This window comes from Larus michahellis, chromosome 4, assembly GCF_964199755.1.
Source record: "Larus michahellis chromosome 4, bLarMic1.1, whole genome shotgun sequence".
NCBI lineage: Eukaryota > Metazoa > Chordata > Aves > Charadriiformes > Laridae > Larus > Larus michahellis.
In genome coordinates, this window is record NC_133899.1 from 53,480,224 (window position 1) to 53,502,181 (window position 21,958).

Genomic DNA, 21,958 nt, shown 5'->3' on the forward strand with positions numbered 1-21,958 from the left:
TGTGGTGTTGTGGTTTGGTTTTTTTCTTTGGTTTCCTTGTTTAAATAACAAGAGATACTGTAGGATGATCACAATAAACTCTAAATGCTGCAGTGCCATCAGCAGTACAATCTCCGTCTAGGAACAACAGGGCACTAAAACAGGTTGCCGAGAAGATTTCAGCTGTGTCCTTTTAGCTTCCAGATCAATTTACTGGCCCATGCTGTGCCTTTCTGGCTGCTGCTTGGCTCCCAACCTGACCTCGCGAACGTAAATCACATAATCTGTGCTTTTCCTCACATGCAGCCTACCATCAGCACTTATTAGGCTGGAGCTGCATCGCTCTTCTCCTCTGATGCAAGAGCAGAAGCAGGGAGCGGAGGGAAGGGGATGTTCTCAGGCAGATTTTCAGCCAGGTGCAGGTATTTTGCTGTATGACAGCAGCCACCTCTCTAGCACTGGAATATTGGAGCAAGGACTAGAGAAAAGGCTGGCTGTGAAATAAACAGCTGCACAGGACTTGCTTGTGAGAACCCCTCCTGAGCTGTGCAGCCATGCTCCTTTCCTCCCATACACGCTTAAGATTAATTTGGTCCCTAAATTATTGCCCTTGGCAATAGTTAATTCTAACATTCATGAAGGCAAGTGCAGGCCTATGCTATCGAAGGAAAACCTCTGAATTACTCAAGGGTTGAATCTGGGTCCCTCCTCTGTGGTGGCCGAGCCTACTCACGCTGAGTGGGTGCCCAAGCTCTGCCTTGGATCTTGTGTCCCATGAGGCTCACGCTCCCATGAAGCTTTAACAGACGGCTTTGGGTTGCAGTTCATGGCTCCAGCACCAATGCCGGGCTCACTGCAGCAGTGCAGAGCTCGCCTTGGGCTAGGCCACTGTGACACCGTGTTCCCCATTAATTACAAAGGAACATTTTCAGCCTCATAGTGTTGGAATTAACTGAGTGTTGGAATGGCAGAGCAAAGTGCTTGTTGCTCTAAGTCTCATAGATGAATAGTAGACTCTGCTCTACAGCTCTGGAAGTTTTCACCTGGCCTAGGAAAGTCAAATCCCTGTTTAAGTGTCACCTCTTCCTGCATCTGGTGATATTTAGAAAGAGTCAGCTGTAGGTTTGCAGGACAGCTGCTCATTGTACCATCCGGCTCCTGGGTGCTGAGGGATTGCAGAGCTGGTGGCCAACACACTTCAAATCTCTCTGGCAATTCAGTACTGTACACACCCGGCAACCAGACCCTCTCGCCCCTCTGGGTGGGCTAGAAGCGCTTTGCCAACACCTCCTCCCCTGGGATTTAGCCTACCTCTGCATTTCAGAATTAAACTGTCTCGAGAGGCCAAATCCTGCTGCTGCTGCGTGGCCCAGGTGTCCTAGGATCTGGGCAGAAGGGATGCACACCCCATGGTGGCACAGTTGCCTCGGGGCCATTACTGACATCTCAGCATAACCAGTACTGCTCAGGAGAGCAGGGATGGGCTGGTGAGGTCCCTGCTCACCAGCAGGGTGTAGAGCCACGTGGACAGCTGCGCACTAGTTTTGTGCCTTGCCTGTTCTGCTCTTACCTTACCCCAAATTCATACATCTGCAGATGACAGCCTAGGGTTGTTAGAGTCACATTGTGGGAAGCTTTGTGTCAGCTTTCTCATTTAGGGAAAGGATGGGTTCAGGAAGCAAGTAAGGGTCTCACTCGTCTTGGTGAGCTTCTCCCCTCCCTGTAGTCCTTCTAGTCAGGCTTTTCCCTCTTTATCCTTTACACATCTACAGAGCAGATCAAAGAGAATAAGGAATAGAAAGAAGCTTACACTTTTCCAGACTCCTGTAGCATCTCCAGCCACTGAGCCTGCTCAAATTCTGATTCGGCTGCTAGAACAATGTTACCCTAGAAGAGGGGAGGGGAGGGGAAAAAAACCCAAATTAGAGAGGCTGGTGCCTTATGAGCCTCTGTGCACTCAGGGCATGAACTGGACGCAGCTAGCACAGCTGTAGTGGGAAGAGCGCCCACCACAGGCTTCCACCTCAGCAGGAGGCATCGCATGGAAGCAAATGTGACCCAGGCCTACCACACGTTGGAAAGAGATGCGCATGGTAAGTGGTCATGGCAGGAATAAAACAATAGGGCCACGTGAGCTCTAGGGCTCTGGAATATCTGTCTACTGGTCTGCTAGTACCATAAGACCTGCTGTAAGAAAGAGCAAATTTTCTTGTTCGTTGTCAAAGCAGGAGCAGCAGCAAAGCCTTGAGGGGATTTTGGATGCTAAGCCACTCTGTCTCTCAGGACAGTCTGCCCAGAAAGGGTAGGCACACATTGGCGGGGTGGGAAAGACTGCCAATCCAGCTCTGCCCATCAGCAATAAAGTGTTTTGTGGTGGTGTTTTTTGGATTATTTTTGTTGTTGTTGTTTTTGTTGGTTGGGGTTTTTTGGGTTTAGTTTTTTTTTTTTTTTTTGAGAAAGAAAGAAGTCTACTTACATGGAAGTCTTCATGAGAGATCTTTATGGCATAAGGCATGTTGGACTCTTCTTTGGGCTCCACGATGCAGCCTCCCAGGGGTATGACACCCTGTGGATGAACCAGAGCACTCCAATCAGTCAGCAGAATCAAGTATAGCTATTAACAACTAACCAGAAGCTGAACTTTCAGCCTTGGTCACTTGCAGGCCCCTGCCCTGCCTTGGCTATCCCAGGAGGGACAACACACACACAGTTCCTGAAAAGCAGAGGGACTCCCATGACCACCAGGAGACCTCCAAGTGGTATCTGAAAGGGGGTAAAGATGTCTCTCCTGCATTCAGCTTGGAGGGAAGGCTTCTAGCTAGAACATGGAAGTGTGAGTTCTTTTATCAAGCAGGAGGCTATCTCCCAACAGGGGCAGACATTGCAGAGTCGCACTGTGGTAGCATGAGACAGGTTGTGCATCCATTACAGTCACCACCAGCAGGTCAACACCCCACACACGCTGTGTGGGGACAGACAGGTGGCCTGCTACCCTAACCAGGCTGGGTGAAATCAGCACCTTTGGAAGCACATGTGCTCCATCAGCCTCCAGTGACTACAGAGGATAAAAGCAGACTCAGAGCAAAGAGTCCCTCCGCGAGAGCTGCAGGTGGCAAGCTATGGAGACTGCTCCTCACGGCTGAGGGCACCTAGGGGCTGGCTGCCACCATTTACGAGTGCAAGTACAGGCTAGGAACAAGCAGCAACCAAAGCTGTTAGCCCCACCACTGGCTTTGCCAACAGTATTCTCATAGCCACAAGATTAATTGATGAGGAGATCATGAAAACAAGGGGATACATCTGCCATCAGGAAAAAAAAAAAAAAAAATTGAAGTCATGTACCTGCTGAATCATTAAGAAGTCTGAAGAGGTACTGAGGAGGTGAGGGGAAGCTAGAAACAGAATAACCCCCTCTCCCATGCAAACACTGCTCACCTTCGGGTGGATATTGAAGTATTTATTGCTTTCAAAACTCTTCTTCTCACTCTCAGCATAGTACAGCAGGAAACTTTCCTTAATGATGAAGAACCTTCAAGAAAGAGAAAGGAAATAAATTCTGCTAGAACAGAGGTCCTGGTTCACAGCACAAGAAGATCCCTGCCTAACCAAAGCTGCATTCTGAGCAGAAGAGTTTACTATTCCCACCTAAGCCTAAGGTGAGGTGCCTCACTTCCTTTTATAGCTAAGAGCAAGTGCTCAACACTAAGTGCCAAGTCCAAGTGCTTTGTGCTTCCATTTCACAGCAGCATGCATGCTTCAGTGTTAACGGCAAACCATAGCATCATCTACTCACAGGGGGATGGGACAGTGGTCTGCGTCCAAGACAGGAGCGCAGCCAAAGCCTTTTGGCATCTTGACCTGTGCATGCTCTGTCTAGCCCATGTGTTGGATTCAACCTATTAGAAGTGACATGCTCCATTTTTTAAGAGTCTCTCTCACATGGGTTAAGAGCAACTAAAAGCTTACTTTTGCTATTTACTCCCTGACACCCTCTTTCCTCCCATTGCCGCATAAAGGAGAGTCACAGAGTAGCATCCCCAAGAGACTCTCGAGGCAGGCAAAAAATTGGCCATGAGAGCACTCAGGAGCAGAAATAAATTTTAAGAGATATTTTTAAGCAGAGCTTCTGGCAAAGTCTCCCGTCGTTGACCTTTGTAAGTACAAAGGAAATCGAAGTTCTTTTTTCTCATCTCTGTCACATTAAAGTGTGCCTTGCTCTGCTCAGTTAGCCTTAGGTATGCTCTGATGAGCACTGTATAGTAGCCACAAAATATCACAACTTCTGTAAGCCGAGCCTCTAATTTAGTGGAGCATGTCCTCAAAATTTTGATTAAAGGACTGCCAGTTTTAGCTTCTTTGGATGTTTAAAATGCCCCTGGGAGAGTTCCTCTTAGAAAAATGAGGTTGCATTTACCCTGCGGACAGTGGTACAGGGGAGAGATATCTGACTTAGCTTAAATTCGGTCTAAATCTGCAGCACTCAAAAATCCTGAAGAGCGGCTGAAAACACAGGGACTAGTTTAGTAGGAAGGTTTCAAGAGAGTAAGTGACAGAGAAAATGTGTTGCACTGTTCTGCACATATTTTCTGATATGAGAAAAGAGGGATTTGGAAAGAAAGTGAACTGCAATAAGCTGAAAATCAATAAGGAATGCCTTTTTATACTGCACAAAACACTGCTGTGTAAATCACTTTCATGTGGTTCCGAGCACAAGAGCTCATGAGGGATCCAGAAAGGATAAGGCATTTCTGTGAATAATGAGAACATCCCCAGGAAAACCTCCTGCTTCTGGGCAGAAAGCCTCCACTAAGAGGGATCAGGAAGAGGCTTCTCCAGGCAGTGCTTTCCTGTTGTGCAGCCCGGGGATTCCTGCACCTTCCTCTGAAGCCACCATTAAAGGTGGACCCAGAGGTCTGATCCACGAGAGCAATTCTAATACCTCCACATGCCCATCCCACCCCAGTCCTCTCCTGAAGCAGAGGCCCCGGTCAGATAGAGCCAAGCGCAGTACAGATGAGCACACCAATATGGTACCAGTTTAGTTCCTAAAGCTCAATAAAGAATTTGAAGCTGGCAGAGAATCATCATTATACTTACATTATAATTAATCATTATTATATTTGGGAGAAAGCTTTAGCACTTCCACTAGCTCCTGTCTCTTGCTCTTCTGTCGTGGCTCTGGCAACACAGATGAAATTGCCACATGCAGTGGAAACGCGAGCCATGGGCTCACGGAGGGACTGGAAGACAAAGGACAGAGAGCTAAACTTCTGAATACCTGCAGCAAGCTCAAGCTCTGGACAGACTGCTCCAAAGTCTCATGGAACATCCGCATATTTACATCCAGAAATCTTTGGAACGTACAAAGACCAGCAGCAATTCACGTGCCCCAAGTTTTTTCTTCTCCTTGCCTGCTCATCTATACCTGTTCCTGTTGACATCAGAGGTGGGGAGAAGCAGCCAGCTTGCTGGCTCAGCAGGACACTGTCTTCTCACTTGATACTCCAGGAACATCATGGCTGACTGCCTAACCTCACCTCTTGCTCCTGACCACAGCCTGGCAAAATCTCTCTAGACAGAACAGCACGACTCAGTGCAAAAATCACTCTCCTGAACTGAGCTCATTCAGTTAGAGGACCAAAAAGTGTTTGTTCAGAGTGCAGCCTGTCCAGCAAGTTATCTGAGCAGGAACAATTACTATGCACCTTCTGCCCAGGGGGCCATCTCGCTTCCATCCCGGGGTTGAGTCCCAGTGCACCTCCCAGAGGAGCTGTAGCTGATGTCCCCCCTAGATGGGAAAGCAACGCACGACCCCACCTGTGGCAGCCATCCATACACTCCCTCTATGTATTACTGTTAGAGGTGCCAGATGCTTAAGATGGACACGGAGATGGACGGTCCATGGGACACAAGTTGCTTTCCTTGTCATAGGAGCTTCCATCCTAAATCTCTTTCCAGTGTAATGGATCAGGGTTTCACAGATGAGGGTTTCCTCATGACAGTAGGCAGGGATGGGAAGGAGTGTTCCACAGAAGGTGGGGGGCTGAACCACTCACACAACTTTGAGACACTGGCAAACAAAGCCCATTTAGCAGATGCATTAGGCACATCTGTGGGACACATTTCTGATAGAGTGGATTCATATATATTCCACCTCTGTGTGAAGCAAGGATTGGTATTTTCCAGTATATCTGCATTAATGGCAAAGGCAGCCACAACCCGTGCAGCAGGAGCAGAGCCGACCCTGGCCAAGGCAGGTACCAGAGAGATCTCCACACAGCACAGAGGGCTTCGTCCTGGTTCCTCCTGTCCACATCATTTCCGTGAGCACCAGGCTTCTGCCTTCCTATTTCCTTTTTCCTCCAATCTCTTGTCACTAACTCCGTGAGAAAGTCTCTATGAGTGGCTGCATCTTCACTATGCGTCTCTAATGCCTAGGTCAACATGGACTTGATTTTTTAGGGGGATATATTACCCCATCTGCACAATAAATACAGAAATAACATCTTTAAAGAACAAACAGATCCTGCCTGGCCAACGGACTGTGCTCGGTCTGGTGGGTCAGAGTGAACCAGATACTGTGGGCACAACCACAAAACTGAGGAATAAAAAGCCAACACACCACATGAAATAGAGAAAGTCTATTCAGCACTTTCAACAGCCTTTTCGGTCTGAACATCCTCAAGAAACATTTGCAAGACAGGTAAAGATACTGATTAACCATGTGTTATTTTTAAGCTAAGTGTTAACCTCCAGTTAAAGCTAGGGTTTAGTTTGATGCATACTTTTTGTCTGCTCAGTGCTCCCAATAATCCCCGTAATATAGATTACGCTCCAGTGGTAAACAAAAACAAAACAAAACTGAGCACGAAGCATAGCACAGATCTCTCAGAACTGATGCGCCTCTGGCAGTTTAATGAACTTTTAGATCCCTGACCTCACAGATGTGGATAAAATCTGTGGGGATTTGGAAGGAAAATATACAAAATAGGAGTTTAAAAAAAAAAAACAACAAAACTCTACAGCAAATAATGAATGAAAACCATTGAAAACCTGGTTAGCTGATCGCCGTAACATCTTTAGGCTATATTCACTCATCTATCCTTATCTGGAAGGCAACACGCAAGCAACTAAGACCATCATTTTGACTTTCAGGACAACGTCTCCATCCAATGATGCAAGGATAATTGGTGCAGCACGATGGAAATGGGGATGAAGGGAAGGAGTAGAGGAGAAAGAGTTACAGGACTCAAGAGCAAGATGAAGACTGCAGCAGCAGCCAGGTGAGCAGGAGCAGAAAGGCCAAAGACGACCAAGGGAGAATGGGGAGAGATACCAAACACGTATCTGAATTAGGCACAGATGCGCCAACAAAATAAAAGGGAATGCTGGTAAGACAGGGGAAGATTTTGAACTAAAAAACAACATTCAAAAAGCCTGGAGAGCACCAGTGAAGGTGAGAAGACCTGGTATAACCATGGACACTCCATGCTCAGCACAAGTAATACCAGAGCCATTCGCATGTGGTCAACTCCTTTGGGTCACCCATCCCTCATGGTTAGATCCTGCACTAAGAAACCACTGAAACCACAGTGTAATTAAACTGGAGGAACAGTAACAATCCGAGTGACTTGGATGTAAAGCCAGTGACGTGATCTGCCAGGATTAGACACAACAGCTCCGTACTGGACAAGTAGAGATACCTGATCTCTGGAGATAAAGTGCTTTCTTTGAGACACAGAGGGCTAAGGAGATTAATTAACTAATCTTTGTAAAAGCTTTTGAAGTGACAATGGCCCAAGTTAAGTATTTACATTATAAAACTGCAGTGGCCTCACTGGTCCTTCTTCCTTCCAATGGCGGTTTTCTGGGCACCAGTCCAGGAGCACAAGCAGTAAATCCCAGTTACTAGATCAGACCAGTTCTCTCTCTCTGGGCACAGCTCAGGAAAACGACGGGCAAGAGATCTTTATCAGCACGTCAGCTCAGAGACCTCCGTACCTGTCCCTTGCTCTTCCTTTCCTGGCATCCCTGGCTTTTCCCGCCTGCCTCCCGCCCTGGTGCCTGGCGGCTGGAGTGGCACCCAGCCAGGCAGGGAGCAAGCAGGAACAGAGGTGGATGCTTCCCGACAGCAACCAGCCGAGCAGGAAAGTTTGCAAGGAGGAGCAGGAAGCACGTGGTCCGCTCGGCTCGTAGCCCCACGGCCTCAGCAGCTCCTGCTGCCCATGCTGGAGGCCGGCGTGCACGCAGGCTGCTCTGCACTGGCAGCCACACTGCCTGTTTTCTAGGGTTTTTTTTCCAGAGTAGAAAACAGTCTTAAACAATTATCCTTTCCATCTGTCCTGTGACTGCATCCAGTGACTAGTGGTAGCCACTCGGTCAGACAACAAGGTTCTGTGCACGCTTTGCGGTGCCACAGGCTGGTCTGGTCCAAGAGAAAAAAAATAATTCTCTCTTAACTGTGCTGTGTTTCCCTCCTTCCAGCAGCAACCTGGCATCTCTGATGGATTTACTCAGAGGTATAAGCGTATTTTGTGTTTTGCTCTCTACTTTTTTCAACTCCTCACATTCCATCTTGCTTTCTGACTCCATCTAACCATGGAGCAGGTACCCACCTGGAACTGTCCCCCTTGGCCCCGAAGGCTCACACCTGGATGGTGACAGTGAGCTTAGAGCCTGATGTTTCTATGTGGGGCCCGGACTATTCACAATAGAGAAGAATTTGTCACTTCCTACCTGCAAAGCTACAGTGCCCCCCCTTCATACCAATTCCAGGGCAGGTATGTACCTTGTGCGTTCCATTCCAGACTCCATGTCAGGCTGATGCTGTTACCAGTACAACGTTTGCATAGGAAAGAGGTTAAACTGCTTGTTGTTAATTAGAATTAAGAATGGGGTGCAGCTTGGTGGGAAGAGGAGGACCAGAAGTCAAGGAGGAAGAGTATGACTTTTCAAAGCCACTCCAGCAGTGACCCAGTCTTCAACTGTACTGTTCAAAAGCACTGGTAAACTCAGAAGATGGTTGTGTGTCTCTTGGAAGGATATTGCTTTACAAGGAAAGAAAATTCACATTAGTCAAGGAATAGAACTTCTCTTGGGGAGATGGGAGCTAGGATGCTGCTAATGGCATTTCAAAACAAATCTCTGAAAGGCAGCATGCTCAGACGTCAGCCCCAGCGGATAGACACAGGCGTGTTGGTCCAGTGCCAGAAGCACCCACCCAGACAGACCATTGCCTTGTGTGGGAAAGGGAAAGGACTGAAAGTGGTCCAGGCAGCTGCCTTGTGTTGGGCCTTGCTGTCCTTACAGGTGCCATCAGATGTCAGCCCTGACTAAAACAAACCTCTACTGCTGCGAAATCCCCAGACCCGGGATTTCAATCACCAAAACACTGCACTGCCTGGACTTTTTTCTTTGATCCATTTATCCAGTCAGCCTCCATCCTTCCCTTAAGCACTTGCTTTTCTTCTCAGTGTCTCCAGCAGCCCTGTTGCTGCAGCCAAATGAATGGGATCAAGCCAGTGAAGTATCATGCATCTCAACAGCCATGCATTGCTGATGGACCTCCACCCATTACATGCTGGTTTATCTCCCATGGCTTGGAAAAATTTGCCTCGGGCTGGGGAGCAGTACTATCGTTCAGTGCAAAATTACTTCACAGCAAAAGTACTACCTGTAAATACCAAACGGATAAAAAGTAGTAATCCAAGATTTCAGAACAAAATCTACGTTGCTCAGATCAGATCCTTGACTCTATCTAGCAATGGTAATTTTTATTTTTTTTTCTCTTAAGTTAAGTGGACTGTGAAACATCTCTTCTCCTTTTCATAAAATAATGCAGTTGACCACCTGTGTCTTGCTGCACATGGGGAGTAGGTGGGGGGAAATGCATGGATTGCTCCTTATCCCCCTAGAATGACTGACTAACATGCAAGATTTTTTCTTTAAAGCAAATCGCTCCTGTGATTAGAAAAAAATAAAAATCTTATTGTTCCTCCTGCTCTAGCCTTTTTACCTCAGAAAACCCTTCCTTCCAAACCCTACAGATTCCCTGTGTTCACCTCCCACCAACCTGTCTCTGTTCCCCCAGGACCCCCTGCTGCCGTGCCTGCAGCTAACCGTCCCCATCACCACTGCCCCACGGTCACCCCCCCATCTCTTCCCACCTGCTATCACTACAACATTTACCACTTGCTGAAGATGGGGGTGACTTCTAGGAATAGAACAGCACTAAATAAATAATGACAGAGAGAGCAGAGTTGGGCCATTCGCCTGCAAGAAATTCTGATCAGGAAGAAGAAAGCCTCTTAAGAATGTCTCCTCCATGGCAAATTACCTCCCCCTCCATTATTCCATCCACTTCTTTTCTGTAACACAGTCACATTAGTTTCTAGACACAATTCATTTAAATATCAATGTTTGGGACCTGAGTAGGGAGCACCAGCAGAAATTCTCTCCTGGGTGAAAAAAAGCCATTGTTTTTGGGGAAGAGGGGGGTGTGGGGGGGATACAGAATAAAACCTGCATGCAGGTCAAAGATGGCCACAAACACAAAACTGCTTTCCAAGCAACATTTAATATTTTTCAGGCCATGCCACCTTCACGGGTTTAGACTGGACGGCACTGAGCAGAACTGGGAAAGCTGGGTCTAGAAACGGATTTGACGTGCTGTGTCTACCCTGCAGACTGCAGCAAAGAGGTACACACAGGAGGTGAGTGCCAGAGGTACCCAACACACACCACTCCTGTGCAGGTTAATTTATTCTTCTGAAAAGCATTAAGACACGCTATGCTACAAAGGCTACAAAACTGCCTTTCTGCTCCAGAGGTAACTCAGGCTTCCCATGCTGCCATTTGTTAATGACTCATTTGTGCCTTTCCCCAGTGGAAACTGGGGCGGGGGGGGGGGCAAGAAAACAACATTACTCTGCTTTTCTCGCAGACTTTTTCATCTGCAGACATGAAACTACTAAAGTGGATAAGAACTACTATCCTTCCTTAATAGATCACGGCAACAAATCCTGGGTCACAAAACATCGCTGGCAGAGGTTGGGTGAAAATGCAAGTTTTTCAGCTGCTAGTCATCTAACTGAATGATGTCTATCAGCAGCGACATTAATCTGCCATCCAGGAATGCTGGAAGGCGTAATCCATTGGATCATGTACCCCCAGTGAGCAATGAAAAAGAGCTGTACCATGTTTCTGCACGAGTACCCACCCATAAACAGTCGCGTCTCATCATTTGACAACCAGTGGAAAACTCTCCTGTGAGATTCCGCGATTCGTATAAAGGCACTACACCAACTTCAAACTATTATAGAACGTACTTCTACCCTTGGTAAAAGGTTATAGAAAATGCTTTCCAGCTCCAAACTTCCTGGCTGCTGATAAAACACAAAAACGCACCAGTCCCTGGCACTAGATGGGGGAGAAGCCCAGGGTTCAGAGCCACCTTCCCCCCAGGGAAGAGCCTGCATTTGCTGTTCCCAGCGTGCCACCACTGCCGCGCAGCACAGCAGTGCTGATGCTGGTCCACAAACCCCTGGAGACCATACGCAAACACACACACAGTGCCACACACACAGGCAGTCCAGCCCAGCCATCTCACACCCAAAGAGCTTTAACAAGTGCTTATAAACAAAGTCAAGCAGTTCAGGGGCAAAATATATGGGCTGACTCTTTCAGGAAATGATTGCAGGGGGATTATCCAGAGGAGGCAGCTAGTCCCTGTTCCCACCCTGAGGGGCGTGTGGCACAGGTCTGGGCAGACGAAGAAGAAAGCACACGGGGGTGCCATGTGTGCGAAGCAGACTCAGAACAGCGGGGAAGCTACGCCCAAAGTTTCACTCCTTGTCTCTGCCTGGCTAGCTGCATTTTGAAGAGCTGCGCGCTCAGGCTCTAACGCACCCCCCCACCCTTTGGCTTTGTATTTCACCTGAGCGTCCCTCAGCGACTCCGGCTTACCTCCTGGACCATTTGGCCGACGGTCTCCCGAAAGGTCGCTTCCAGAGCACGCCGTACAGCTGCACTTTGGTGCTGATGTCCAGAGCATCTGAATCTGCCTGCTCCATGGACGGAGAAGGGGATACGGAGCTGGATTTTGAAGCAAACATTATAGATGGATCTGGTTCTAACTCTCCCCCTCTGTGCGGCAGCTCAGGGAATCCGATTAAATGCAATGAACCAGAAGGACGTAACCAGCCACTCCAAGCGGCAGACGGAGAGACTGGGCTATGGTTTGAATCAATAACTTGACTGCTCAGCACTCAATCAATAATTCCCTCCCTGATGCACAGATGATGAGAGTTTCCTCATTGCGTATTACTTCCTGATGCATTACAGGCAGCACACATCCCAGGCAAAGAAAAAAAAAAAAAGAAAAAGAAAAAGATAGTGAAGAGAGCCAGAGATTAGGAACACAGAGAGGCAGAGAGAGAAAGCTCCCAGTGATAACATAAACCAAAATACCTCTGCACCAGAATCAGCTCGGAAGGTTATTTCACTCGACATTGCAGCATCCCAGGCAGAAATCAGGGCAAGATGGATGTTTTACTGTCAGGCGTCTTTTACTCTGACACATATCTGCAAAATCTTGCGCTTGGAGACAGGTTCCCCTCATTTGTCCCAAGAAAAAGGGGAGCAGAGTGGGTGGGAGCCAGCAAGTTCAATCAGACTCTCTCTGCCATGGGGAGGCTTTTGCTGTGCCAGCCTGGCACTGCCCACCCGGGTACAGTTCACGTGGCTGCGGGTTTGGACTGGGCAGTGTCCATGCTGCACGCCTTGCTCAGCCTTAAAGGGCCATTGCTGATCAGAGTTAGAGCATCAAAATCCTGCCACCTCCGTGTCTTGCTGCATCTTGGAGATGTGGCAAGCGCAGCCTCTGCCCTGCCCTTCAGGTACCATCCTTCTTGGCCACAGCACAGAAACATAGGAACACGACATGCAGCTCAGGTGAGTCTCCATTCACCTCCTGTTTAGTAGTCCCACAACAAGCTTTTTATTCTGGTTGCCTAAGTCCTTGGTTCCTCTCTTGAAACCCTCCCTCCCTGCACAGACACAAACAGTCCTCCAAAAGAAGCCCTGTCTTTCGTAATGCCCACAGGAAAGCGCATGAGCACCATATTGCTCCTTCCTGCATCTTGCATTCCCTGCAGGATTAGGACTTGGGGAAGCAAATTTACCATTGCACCTGGTAAAGCACCTGGAGTTTCGGGGTCTCATTAACCAAGACAGACACATACCTGCTGTGAGGCATCTGCTCCTGTTTTGACCTACGCCATCCTAGACATAGCAATGTTGATGCTATAATTGCTAAATGTCAGCCCATCCCAATGCCGTTATTCAGAAGTGACGTGCTGCAGAGACACAGTCCTTTCTCATTCCCGGAGATCAGAAGCCTGGGACGTGCCATAGGCTGCCTCACGGCGCTGGACACAGGCCCACCCAGCTTTACATGGTCACAGGCACTTGCAAAGCATATTAAGTAGGGGAAACGCAGACTGCCTGCCTCAGAGGCTGCGTTCAGTACTGGGGAAATTATAGATGCAGGTCGCTGATAAAAGTCACTATTGATTGCTAAATGAGGGAGTCAGCAAACTCAGTGCTTTGTTACTTTCTCTCACCCTGGCTTTGACTGGCCTTTCGGTCAGGCTGTGTCCCAGGCAGCAGCAAATCCCATCTCAGAGTGACATTAAGGGAGAGGGCGGGGAACAGGAGAGAGCAGCAGAGATGCCTCCATCTCACCTGAGCCCCCACTCTTGAATACAACCCCGCATTCAGAAGTGAAGTATTAATGCTACAGTAACCATTCCATACACTGCACTGAAAAGAAAATACTACTAATAACCAGGGTTTCATAAGAGGGAAAAGTTTCCCTGGAATTGTGTTGCACAAAGGGTAAAAACAATTCTGGGCCCAACAGCATCACCCTAATTTATAAATGCAGTGAAAGGCTACAGAGTTCCTGTGTAAGGTTGATCCAGTGCCCCTGCCATTGTCCTGCACCAGCGATGCAAAGATCTGACAGCAGTGACCTGCAGTGAGGAAAAGCAGGTTTTCATCCTTTGCTTCTTTACTTAACTTTGTCTCACAGGGACCAAGAAAGAAAAGAGGTCTCCAGCCTCAAACACCAAAGATGCAGATATTGTCTCCTCTGGAAACTTCTAGGACAAGCAAGGGACAGAGCAGTCACAGCAAATTATTTAAAGCCGGCAGCTCCAGAGGAGTGAAAAAGCAAAAAGTTAAAAAAAAAAAAAGGCAAAAGCTTTTGTAGTCACCGAGAGTTAAACATGGGCAGGAGCCAGCAATACTGGAGCAGGAAAGAGCAATGGGGTGAGTTCCGTAACTGCCGGTGTCTGGACAAAGTAATTTATAATAGCTGTGGTTATGTTAACATTGCCTTTATGTGTGTACTCATCTAAATAAATCAGGGGCCTGTCTGTGGGAAAGAGCAGGAAAACGACACAGCAGGTCTAAGCAGCTTGCCTCTCACAAACAGAAGGTCATGGCATAAGGGCCAGCTTGCAGGTTTGTCAGGGTTACTTCTTCTGTCGGACACAAAACTTACTTCAACTGCCCAGGAACTTCGAGATCAGAAGAACAGTGTCACAAAACCCAGGCAAGAGAAAAGGGTCAACCCCAGGGTGAGTAGGGAGAGTCGGGTCCTGCAGAAGGGCCTTCTCCAAATCCCAGAGGACAGAAATCCTTAGGGAAGCGCTAACAGGCTGGGGTTTGCTGTAAGATCTTGGTGAAACTTAACAGCCCAAAAGCATGCAGACATTTATACGGAGATAATCGGTTTGTATTTAATCTGGGAGCTCATCATTTAATAAGAGCAGAGGAAGGAAACCCAAACATACGAGACCTTTATAGGACAATCATGTGACACAAGCGCAAGAAGAAAAATGCAGTGGTGGTCTGCATTACAAGTGAAGGCAGACATAAACCCTCGTACCAGACCCACACGAGATCCCATCTGTACCGTTCTGGCCAAAGAGATTCCTCAGCCCTGAAGAGACGCAGAAAAGGACTTGAGGGATGATCACAGGTATAGTTAACCCATAGCATGACAGGAAACATAAAGGACTTCACTTTTTTAAATGAGAACAAAGGTGAAAATTTGACTGCTGTCTGGCTTCAAGCATTCTTTCCCCTCTTAATGTATTAGTCGATGCTTGCAATAAAACAAATGGGCCTAAATTGGCCATGAATAAATGAGAAGGTATGTAATGCCACAGCAAGGGAATTGTGGAATTGCCTCGCAACAAGAGCGGCAGAGGCAAAAAGCCATTACTTGGCCAGCTCTATTACATGCGCAGCGACCTGAGGTGCCCATACCTTCCAGGGGTACAGATTAGGCTCATCCTCTTTTCCTGAAATATTTTTGTTCCAGAATAATAATTAAAACATTTTAGAGGGATGTTTCATTCTTGATGGCTCGTAGGGGAAATGCAGCTTATACACCCTGGAGAGAAAGCACCGGAGCTTTACTCAGGAAACCTTCCTGCAGAGAAACAGGTGGTACTGCTACGGGAATTTCTTTTCTAATATGTTGTCCCTATTTTTCCTACACATGAAGCCAATAAAAATTTGCTCATCAATTTCAAAAAACCTTTGAAGAATGGAAGTAACACTCCATCATCACAGGCCACCCTCCAGCTAGAAGATACTCCCTTTCAGTTTAAGGATGCACACACTGGCTAACTGCAGCCGATGAGGAGGCTTCCATTTATTTTTTTTTTTTAATTTTTTTTTTTTTTTTTTTTTTAAGGGAAAGATTATGCCTTTATATTCTGGGCAGCCTTACAATAGTACTTCATGCAGAAAAGAGCAAACTAATGCTTGGGGTGGGGCCAGGAAATCAAGATTTGGATCAGAGCTGCTGCAAAGTTGGAAAGATTCAGATTTTGCCTTCCAGTATGGATTCCTTTCCTCTTACAGCTTCTGATAGGCTCAGTAGCCATTTCCAACCCTGAGAACCGTCAGCAACTATAGGAGGTATTAGCAGGTACCTGGAACAATGTGGAGAAATAAAAAGAAAGTCTAGCTCAAGCTTAGTTTATGATATATCACTCTTGCAAAGATAAAGTGTCATATGTACCTATCAAAATGATGCTCCAGCTTCCCAGACGTACAGTTGTGCACAGAGGCTATTTTAAGTAGAACAAAAGCAAACACCACCAATCCGTCTCTTCAGAGTGAAACATTAACAGATTATGTTTCTTTTGCACGTGATTAAGTTTTTAGTGTCTCGTGGGAAGTCAGAGCTGTCCTGCAGAGCTCAAAGAAAAGAGTTATTCAGCACATGGGCATTAAAGTGAAGGGCCTTTGTAGATCTTGTACCATCTGTGTAGATATATAATCCCATCAAACATCACCCCTTGGTGAGAATCACGTGGTCCCAGTGCCCTGTTCCAGACAAAGCCCCCCATCAGTCCCAGCCCTTCAAACCCACCCAGATCCCCACTGGATGGCCCATGAATCATATTAATCACACTATTAGCTGTGGATACAGCACCACTTCAGGAGACTGACAGGAAGACAGGAAATAACATGCCGGTTTCCTGAAGCAAAGGGATTTGATAGCAAGCAGCCAGCCCAACAGCTTTGTGGACAGCAAGCACTCACAGCCTGGCTTTTGGGGGGTGGCTTGCTCAGGGACTGACACCACGGTCAATGACCATTTCTCTCAGCATCTAAAGGAGATAATTTTTTTTTTTTTTTTAAATCCTACCAGATCTCCTCTGGAAGACAACTCATGCACCCTGGTGCTTAAAAAAAAAAGGTTTTCTGCTAAACAGGCATTTTTAGGGACTTTAGAATACATCAACATGGTCAGCTACATTTGAAAAAAAGCTTCCTCCAGATTATAGCCTGTAGGCTTCCTGCAATACACCAATTTTTTCCCCCATCAAGCCTAAATACCACAAAGTGACCACATGGCTTACATAAGCAGTAAATGCTGAGTACTGGAATAGTTAAATAGTCTGCTTCCAACCAGCACCTTTTTCAAGAGCCATAAATAAATGTAGCTTTGCTTGCTTTCTTTCCCTAGATGATGAACCCATGGGACACGCTCCCTTCCCTTCCTCCCTGGGGAAAGGCCATGCTGCATGCCCAGGGTGACTGCCGCCCTACCAGCCACACCGCTCGGGCAGCCCCAGCCGGCCGAATCCCTGCCCCATTCCCAAGGCTGCAGGAGGGCATAGCGACTGTGGGAGCACTCCTCCTCACAGAGGGTGGCTGAACCTCAACGCACAGTGACAGACAAGAACAAACCCTTCCCTAAAGAAGGTTTTTCAACAGCGTTCAGAGCTGGTAAGCTCGCATCTTGGCATGCACGCCACCTGCACATCTACTTACCCTTCCTAGAGCATATTGCTTTATCCACGTCTTACCTGCTTGTGATCAACATTATTCTACCCAATCCCAAACATGACAGTAGCAACAGTAGAGAGTTACCTAGGACGTGGTTTGACCAGCTTTCACCCAGCTTAGTGAGCTCTGCAAGGACGCTTTCTGCACAGAAGACATCCAAGTCAAGTCAAGGACTACCTGTGACACACATATACGTGCCATGTGAGTAGCACAGGCTACCTAAAGGTCAGCTTAGCAATTATAAAAGACTTTCTTGCCCCTTTGCACCCTGTGGTGCCAGGACACTCAGATCTGGCAAATAGATCAGAGGCCAGTTTTAGAGCAGTTATTCTGGGGGCCAGCACAGAGTTTCAAGCCGTGCAATTGCTTACTCAGTCCTGCTTTTGAGCACAGAAAAAACGTTGCCTTTGTAATGAGGGCACCAAAGCAGGGTTCAGTACACCAGGGCTCAGTTTCCAGCCCTGGCAATGTCCCTACCTGACCTGAGCATGTAACTTGATTTCTCTCAGCCACAGTTCCTCACCTATGACACTGGTGCTGGCATCCAGAACACCACAAGAATACAGACACTCATGCAGTAGCTTAGACACAATGGCCAGACGAAAAAATCCTGCAAAAGATAAGGATTTGTTGGAGTTTCCTTGGCAGAATAACCGGGGGGGGGGGGGGGGCAGGAACGTAAGACCTCTACGTATTAACACAGGCAAACTGGAGCACCATCAACACTTCTGAGATCTGGCAAAACATCCCAGCAAGAAGTAGGACACTAAATGAGATCCAGGGCTGATGGTTGCCCACTCCAGAGCACACTCGTCAGCTGTTTCAACACCAGTCAGTACATATGAACTCTCCCTCCAAGTTTCTAAAACAGGGTTGGGGCAGGACTACTTTCTACAAGGTGTTTCTCAACTGCAAAAGTTTGGATATTGATTGCATTCCACTAATTTCTACCCACTTTGCTCCCTCTGGTCACAAGAGGGAAAGAACTCGCAAGGTTAGCTTTTAAACAATAAATACATATCCAGAAAACAGGATTGGCTAAACCATATTTTATTTAATGTGAAGTCCGTGCACATGTACACAGAGACCATAATTGCTCTTGTGTACACAATCAATGTTACCTTTACCCCTACCATTATTATGACCATTGAATGCAATGCCTTAAAAAGCTAAGGACAATTAGGGCTTCACTGAGGAATGGAAACTGGAGGGGCCACAACACTGATGTTCTTCGTGCCCTTCACCTAGACATTCTGCCATACCCATCAACTCTAATCTGCAGCAGCCTCCACTCCAGGTTTCTCTCCCTTTCCTGGTCCTGCTCACAGCCAGTCACTGCAACGTCAGGGCTCATGCTGTGCACATACACAGCTCAGGAACAAGACATACTTCTTGCCTCCTTCCTATCCCTATTCTCAAGTAGTTATTATTTAAATACAGAGGCACAAAGATCTACTGCTACCATCTACCACATCAGAAGACCATGACAGCTCTACTGCAACCCCGCAATATTGAGGACAGCCATCAGCCAGATGAGCACCAAAAATATTGCTCTCCACAAAATACAGCAGGCTAAGAGGGCCATCTCCTCCTTCACCCATCTCCATCTACCCTCCCATGAGCCATGCTGCCACACAGCTTTTGTAGATGAGGCCTCTTTCATGCTGCTGAAGTCCAGGCTGCAGGAATAAGCATGGAAAAAAAAGCTCCCAGACAGACCCATGGCTTAGCCCTCCACATGCTCCAAAGCATGTTCACATGAAGCACCGGCACAGAGCAGATACCAGGAGTACGAAGTTTTGTTCAAGATCAGCCATCCCCTCAGTTTCTCTGTCAAAAAGAGAAAACAGAATACAGGAAATCCGTTGCAGTCCTAAAAGGCAACTCTGCTTACAGCTTCGCCCTCGGGAGGCAAGCAAGGAAAGCTTGCCTAAGAGGTGTTACAGCAAGAGTCATTCAGATTAGTAGTAAAGCTTGTAAGCAGGGTTCTTCTCAGCCCTCTTCAGCCCACTCCAACGAGTACCCCATTTAAAGTATTTCTTCAGATAGCAGAAGCCCATTAACTTCCACAGACTCCAACACAAACTATGATCATATATCACAAAGTAATTACCACTTCAGACGCTGGATGGGCATACAGATACAGAACAAGCATTTTTACCCTAATAATTTCACCTCACCTTTTAGATTTTCTAAATACTATGTAGGTCTGGTGTCTGATACAGCTTACTTTTAATTAGCTTTACAAGTTTTCTGAATGAGGCATTCTTCTTAACCTCCCATCCACCGTAAAGGCTTGTTAATCTCTGGACACCTCAGACAAGAGGGGAAAGCGCTGTGATAAGGAGGGTGGAATGTTGCGCAGTTCTGCTCGCAGGGATATTTGGATAAGGCTTGCACATATCAGTAGAAGAATGACTTAATTTGTAAGCTGGAACAATAGATGACAGCTCATCTTCTTGCTCCTGTGCTCATCCCTAATGAGTCTCTGATTAAAATGCTGATGATTTTTTTTTTTCCTTAACAAATGAAGGAACACTCTACACCCACTATCAGGAAGCCTGCAATACCATAGCTCCTCAATACTGAAGTTTTTAGTGGTAAATCTTGTAACATAAATGCATCCAAAGCACTTCCTCACATCTCCAAAAGGATTTACGACAGACTGCAGTGGTTAAGTCTCCAGTTACTAAGATGGCATTTTTATTAAATACACTAAAAGGTGGCTAATATACTGCATTATGTTTCATCATTAAAACTAAATTTTACTTGCTGAAAAAACAAGAGCTTATCTGGCAAAGTACTGGCTTCCCATCCTTACTGCCTTGCCTCTGCCTGTACTAGCTACAATAGCAACACAGTCATTTCTTTCAGTTCTTCTACTGACTTTACATTAATCATATTCTCTTGTGATTAAGCCAGTATAAAGAGATTACACTTTTTCCTAACCCCACAAGTCCTATGAGCCACCAGAAAAATCAAAAGTAAGCAACTGGCTGAGAAGATTGCTTATTGCTTGAGTGAAATAGCTAAAACACTTAACTGTTAACATGACAGCATCTTAGATAAGTCTGGAGATAGCAAGTGCAGGAGAAGAAAACTATCCTTTTTAAAATGAGTTGCTTATAAATCATTTCCATCAAGGGTAAATGGATGCATGAAGATTTTGGGAATGTGTACATCACCCATCCTATCACAGCATCATTCCCCTGTCTCTTTTCTGAAAATGTAGGTCTAAAACGCAGTCCTGCTTACAGGGCAGCTGGAGAGCATGGAGAGCAAGAATATCTATAAACTCCGTCAATTCAGCGTATACACATACCTGAAGGGAGGGTGCAAGGAGGATGGAGCCAGCCTCTTCCAATCAGTGCCCAGTGACAGGACTAGAGGCAATGAGCACAGAATGAAAACACAGGAGGTTCCCTCTGAACATAAGAAAAAAAAGCTTTTTCACTCTGAGGGTTACCAAGCACTGGCACAGTTTGCCAGAGAGGTTGTGGAATCTCTCACCTTGGAGATACTCAAAAGTCATCTGGGGTTGCTGTCAGAGGGGTTGTTGAACCAGACAACCCCCGGAGGTCCCCTCCAGCTGCAACCACTCTGCAATCAGTGGTCTAGGCTGCATTCAGTTAGCACCTTCCCACCATGTGCTAAAGAATTGGGCACACTGCAAGGTACCATCCCCGTATCAGGGAGGTGACAAGTCCTTAATTACCTATCTGCAAGCTGCTTAAGGGTTGCCTTACTCTCCAAGACTGTTTTAAATCTCTAAGATTTCCTGAATTGCTAGAGCTGACAGTTTTGTCACCTGGGGTCAAGTGACAGAGTTTGAGACCATTTACTTGCAAAACCCACAGATCTACATACAGATCTGAAAAGCCTACCTAGGTGTTTCCTCAGGGACTGCCTTGTGACAGGCAGTCAACTTCCTACTTATTCCAAGGATCCCAGCTCCAATTCTCATCCTTGCCCTGAATCCTGGCAGTAGCCATAGGATGCTACAGTGCTAACAGCAACTTTCTTCTACAAGCCCCTAAAAGCACACACACTTCAGGAGAGAAACCACGACTTACATATGATTTGACAAGAGGCAAGCACCCTCCTGGTTTTTACACAGCATTTACTCTCCTTCAATTTATTAATTTATTTATGCTCTACAGGTATTTTAAAACATTAAATCTAGTCCCAACAAAATTTGGTAACGTAACATTTTTAGTCAGAGGTGTCTCACTGCGGCCATTCTTTTTAAAGTTGCATCTTTTTTTTTAAAAAAAAAAAAGAAGAAATTCAGTGTTTTATATGAAAAATTTGTCCCTTCCACAATCACAGCACACAATGTGCAAGTCACTGGATTTTTGAGAAGCTTTTGATAAAACCTGCAAAGCCTAAAAATATGGCCTGTAGAGAGAGAAAAAAGAAATATGGCCTGTAGAAAAAAGAAAATATGAAAAGAAAAAAGAAAATATGGCCTGTAGAGAGACTGGCCTGCAAGTTTTTGCTCAGATAACAAAACAAAATTGATTTTCAAAGCTTTCCTCATATCCCCTGCCTGAGCACCTTGTAAAGATCACTTCTAAAACGCCATTTCCATCTACTCTTTGCA

The 21,958-nt window shown here is 46.5% G+C and overlaps 1 protein-coding gene across 2 annotated transcripts in view; it reads right to left on the bottom strand.

The window, feature by feature from the left end:
* The window catches only part of PLEKHD1 (pleckstrin homology and coiled-coil domain containing D1), a 31,645-nt gene extending 18,633 nt beyond the window's left edge, over positions 1 to 13,012 (bottom strand). Inside the window, exons 1-4 of one of the 2 annotated variants that reach the window (XM_074584853.1) lie at positions 11,944 to 13,012; positions 3,415 to 3,508; positions 2,456 to 2,545; positions 1,790 to 1,866 (exon numbers count right to left, since the gene is read on the bottom strand). In XM_074584853.1, the coding sequence (XP_074440954.1) occupies positions 1,790 to 1,866; positions 2,456 to 2,545; positions 3,415 to 3,508; positions 11,944 to 12,092 (410 nt within the window). In that variant the 5' untranslated portion in view covers positions 12,093 to 13,012. Of the gene's footprint in view, positions 1 to 1,789; positions 1,867 to 2,455; positions 3,571 to 11,943 lie in introns of those variants that run through there. The other variant, XM_074584852.1, reaches the window with a different exon arrangement.
* Between the last annotated feature and the right edge of the window lie 8,946 nt (positions 13,013 to 21,958).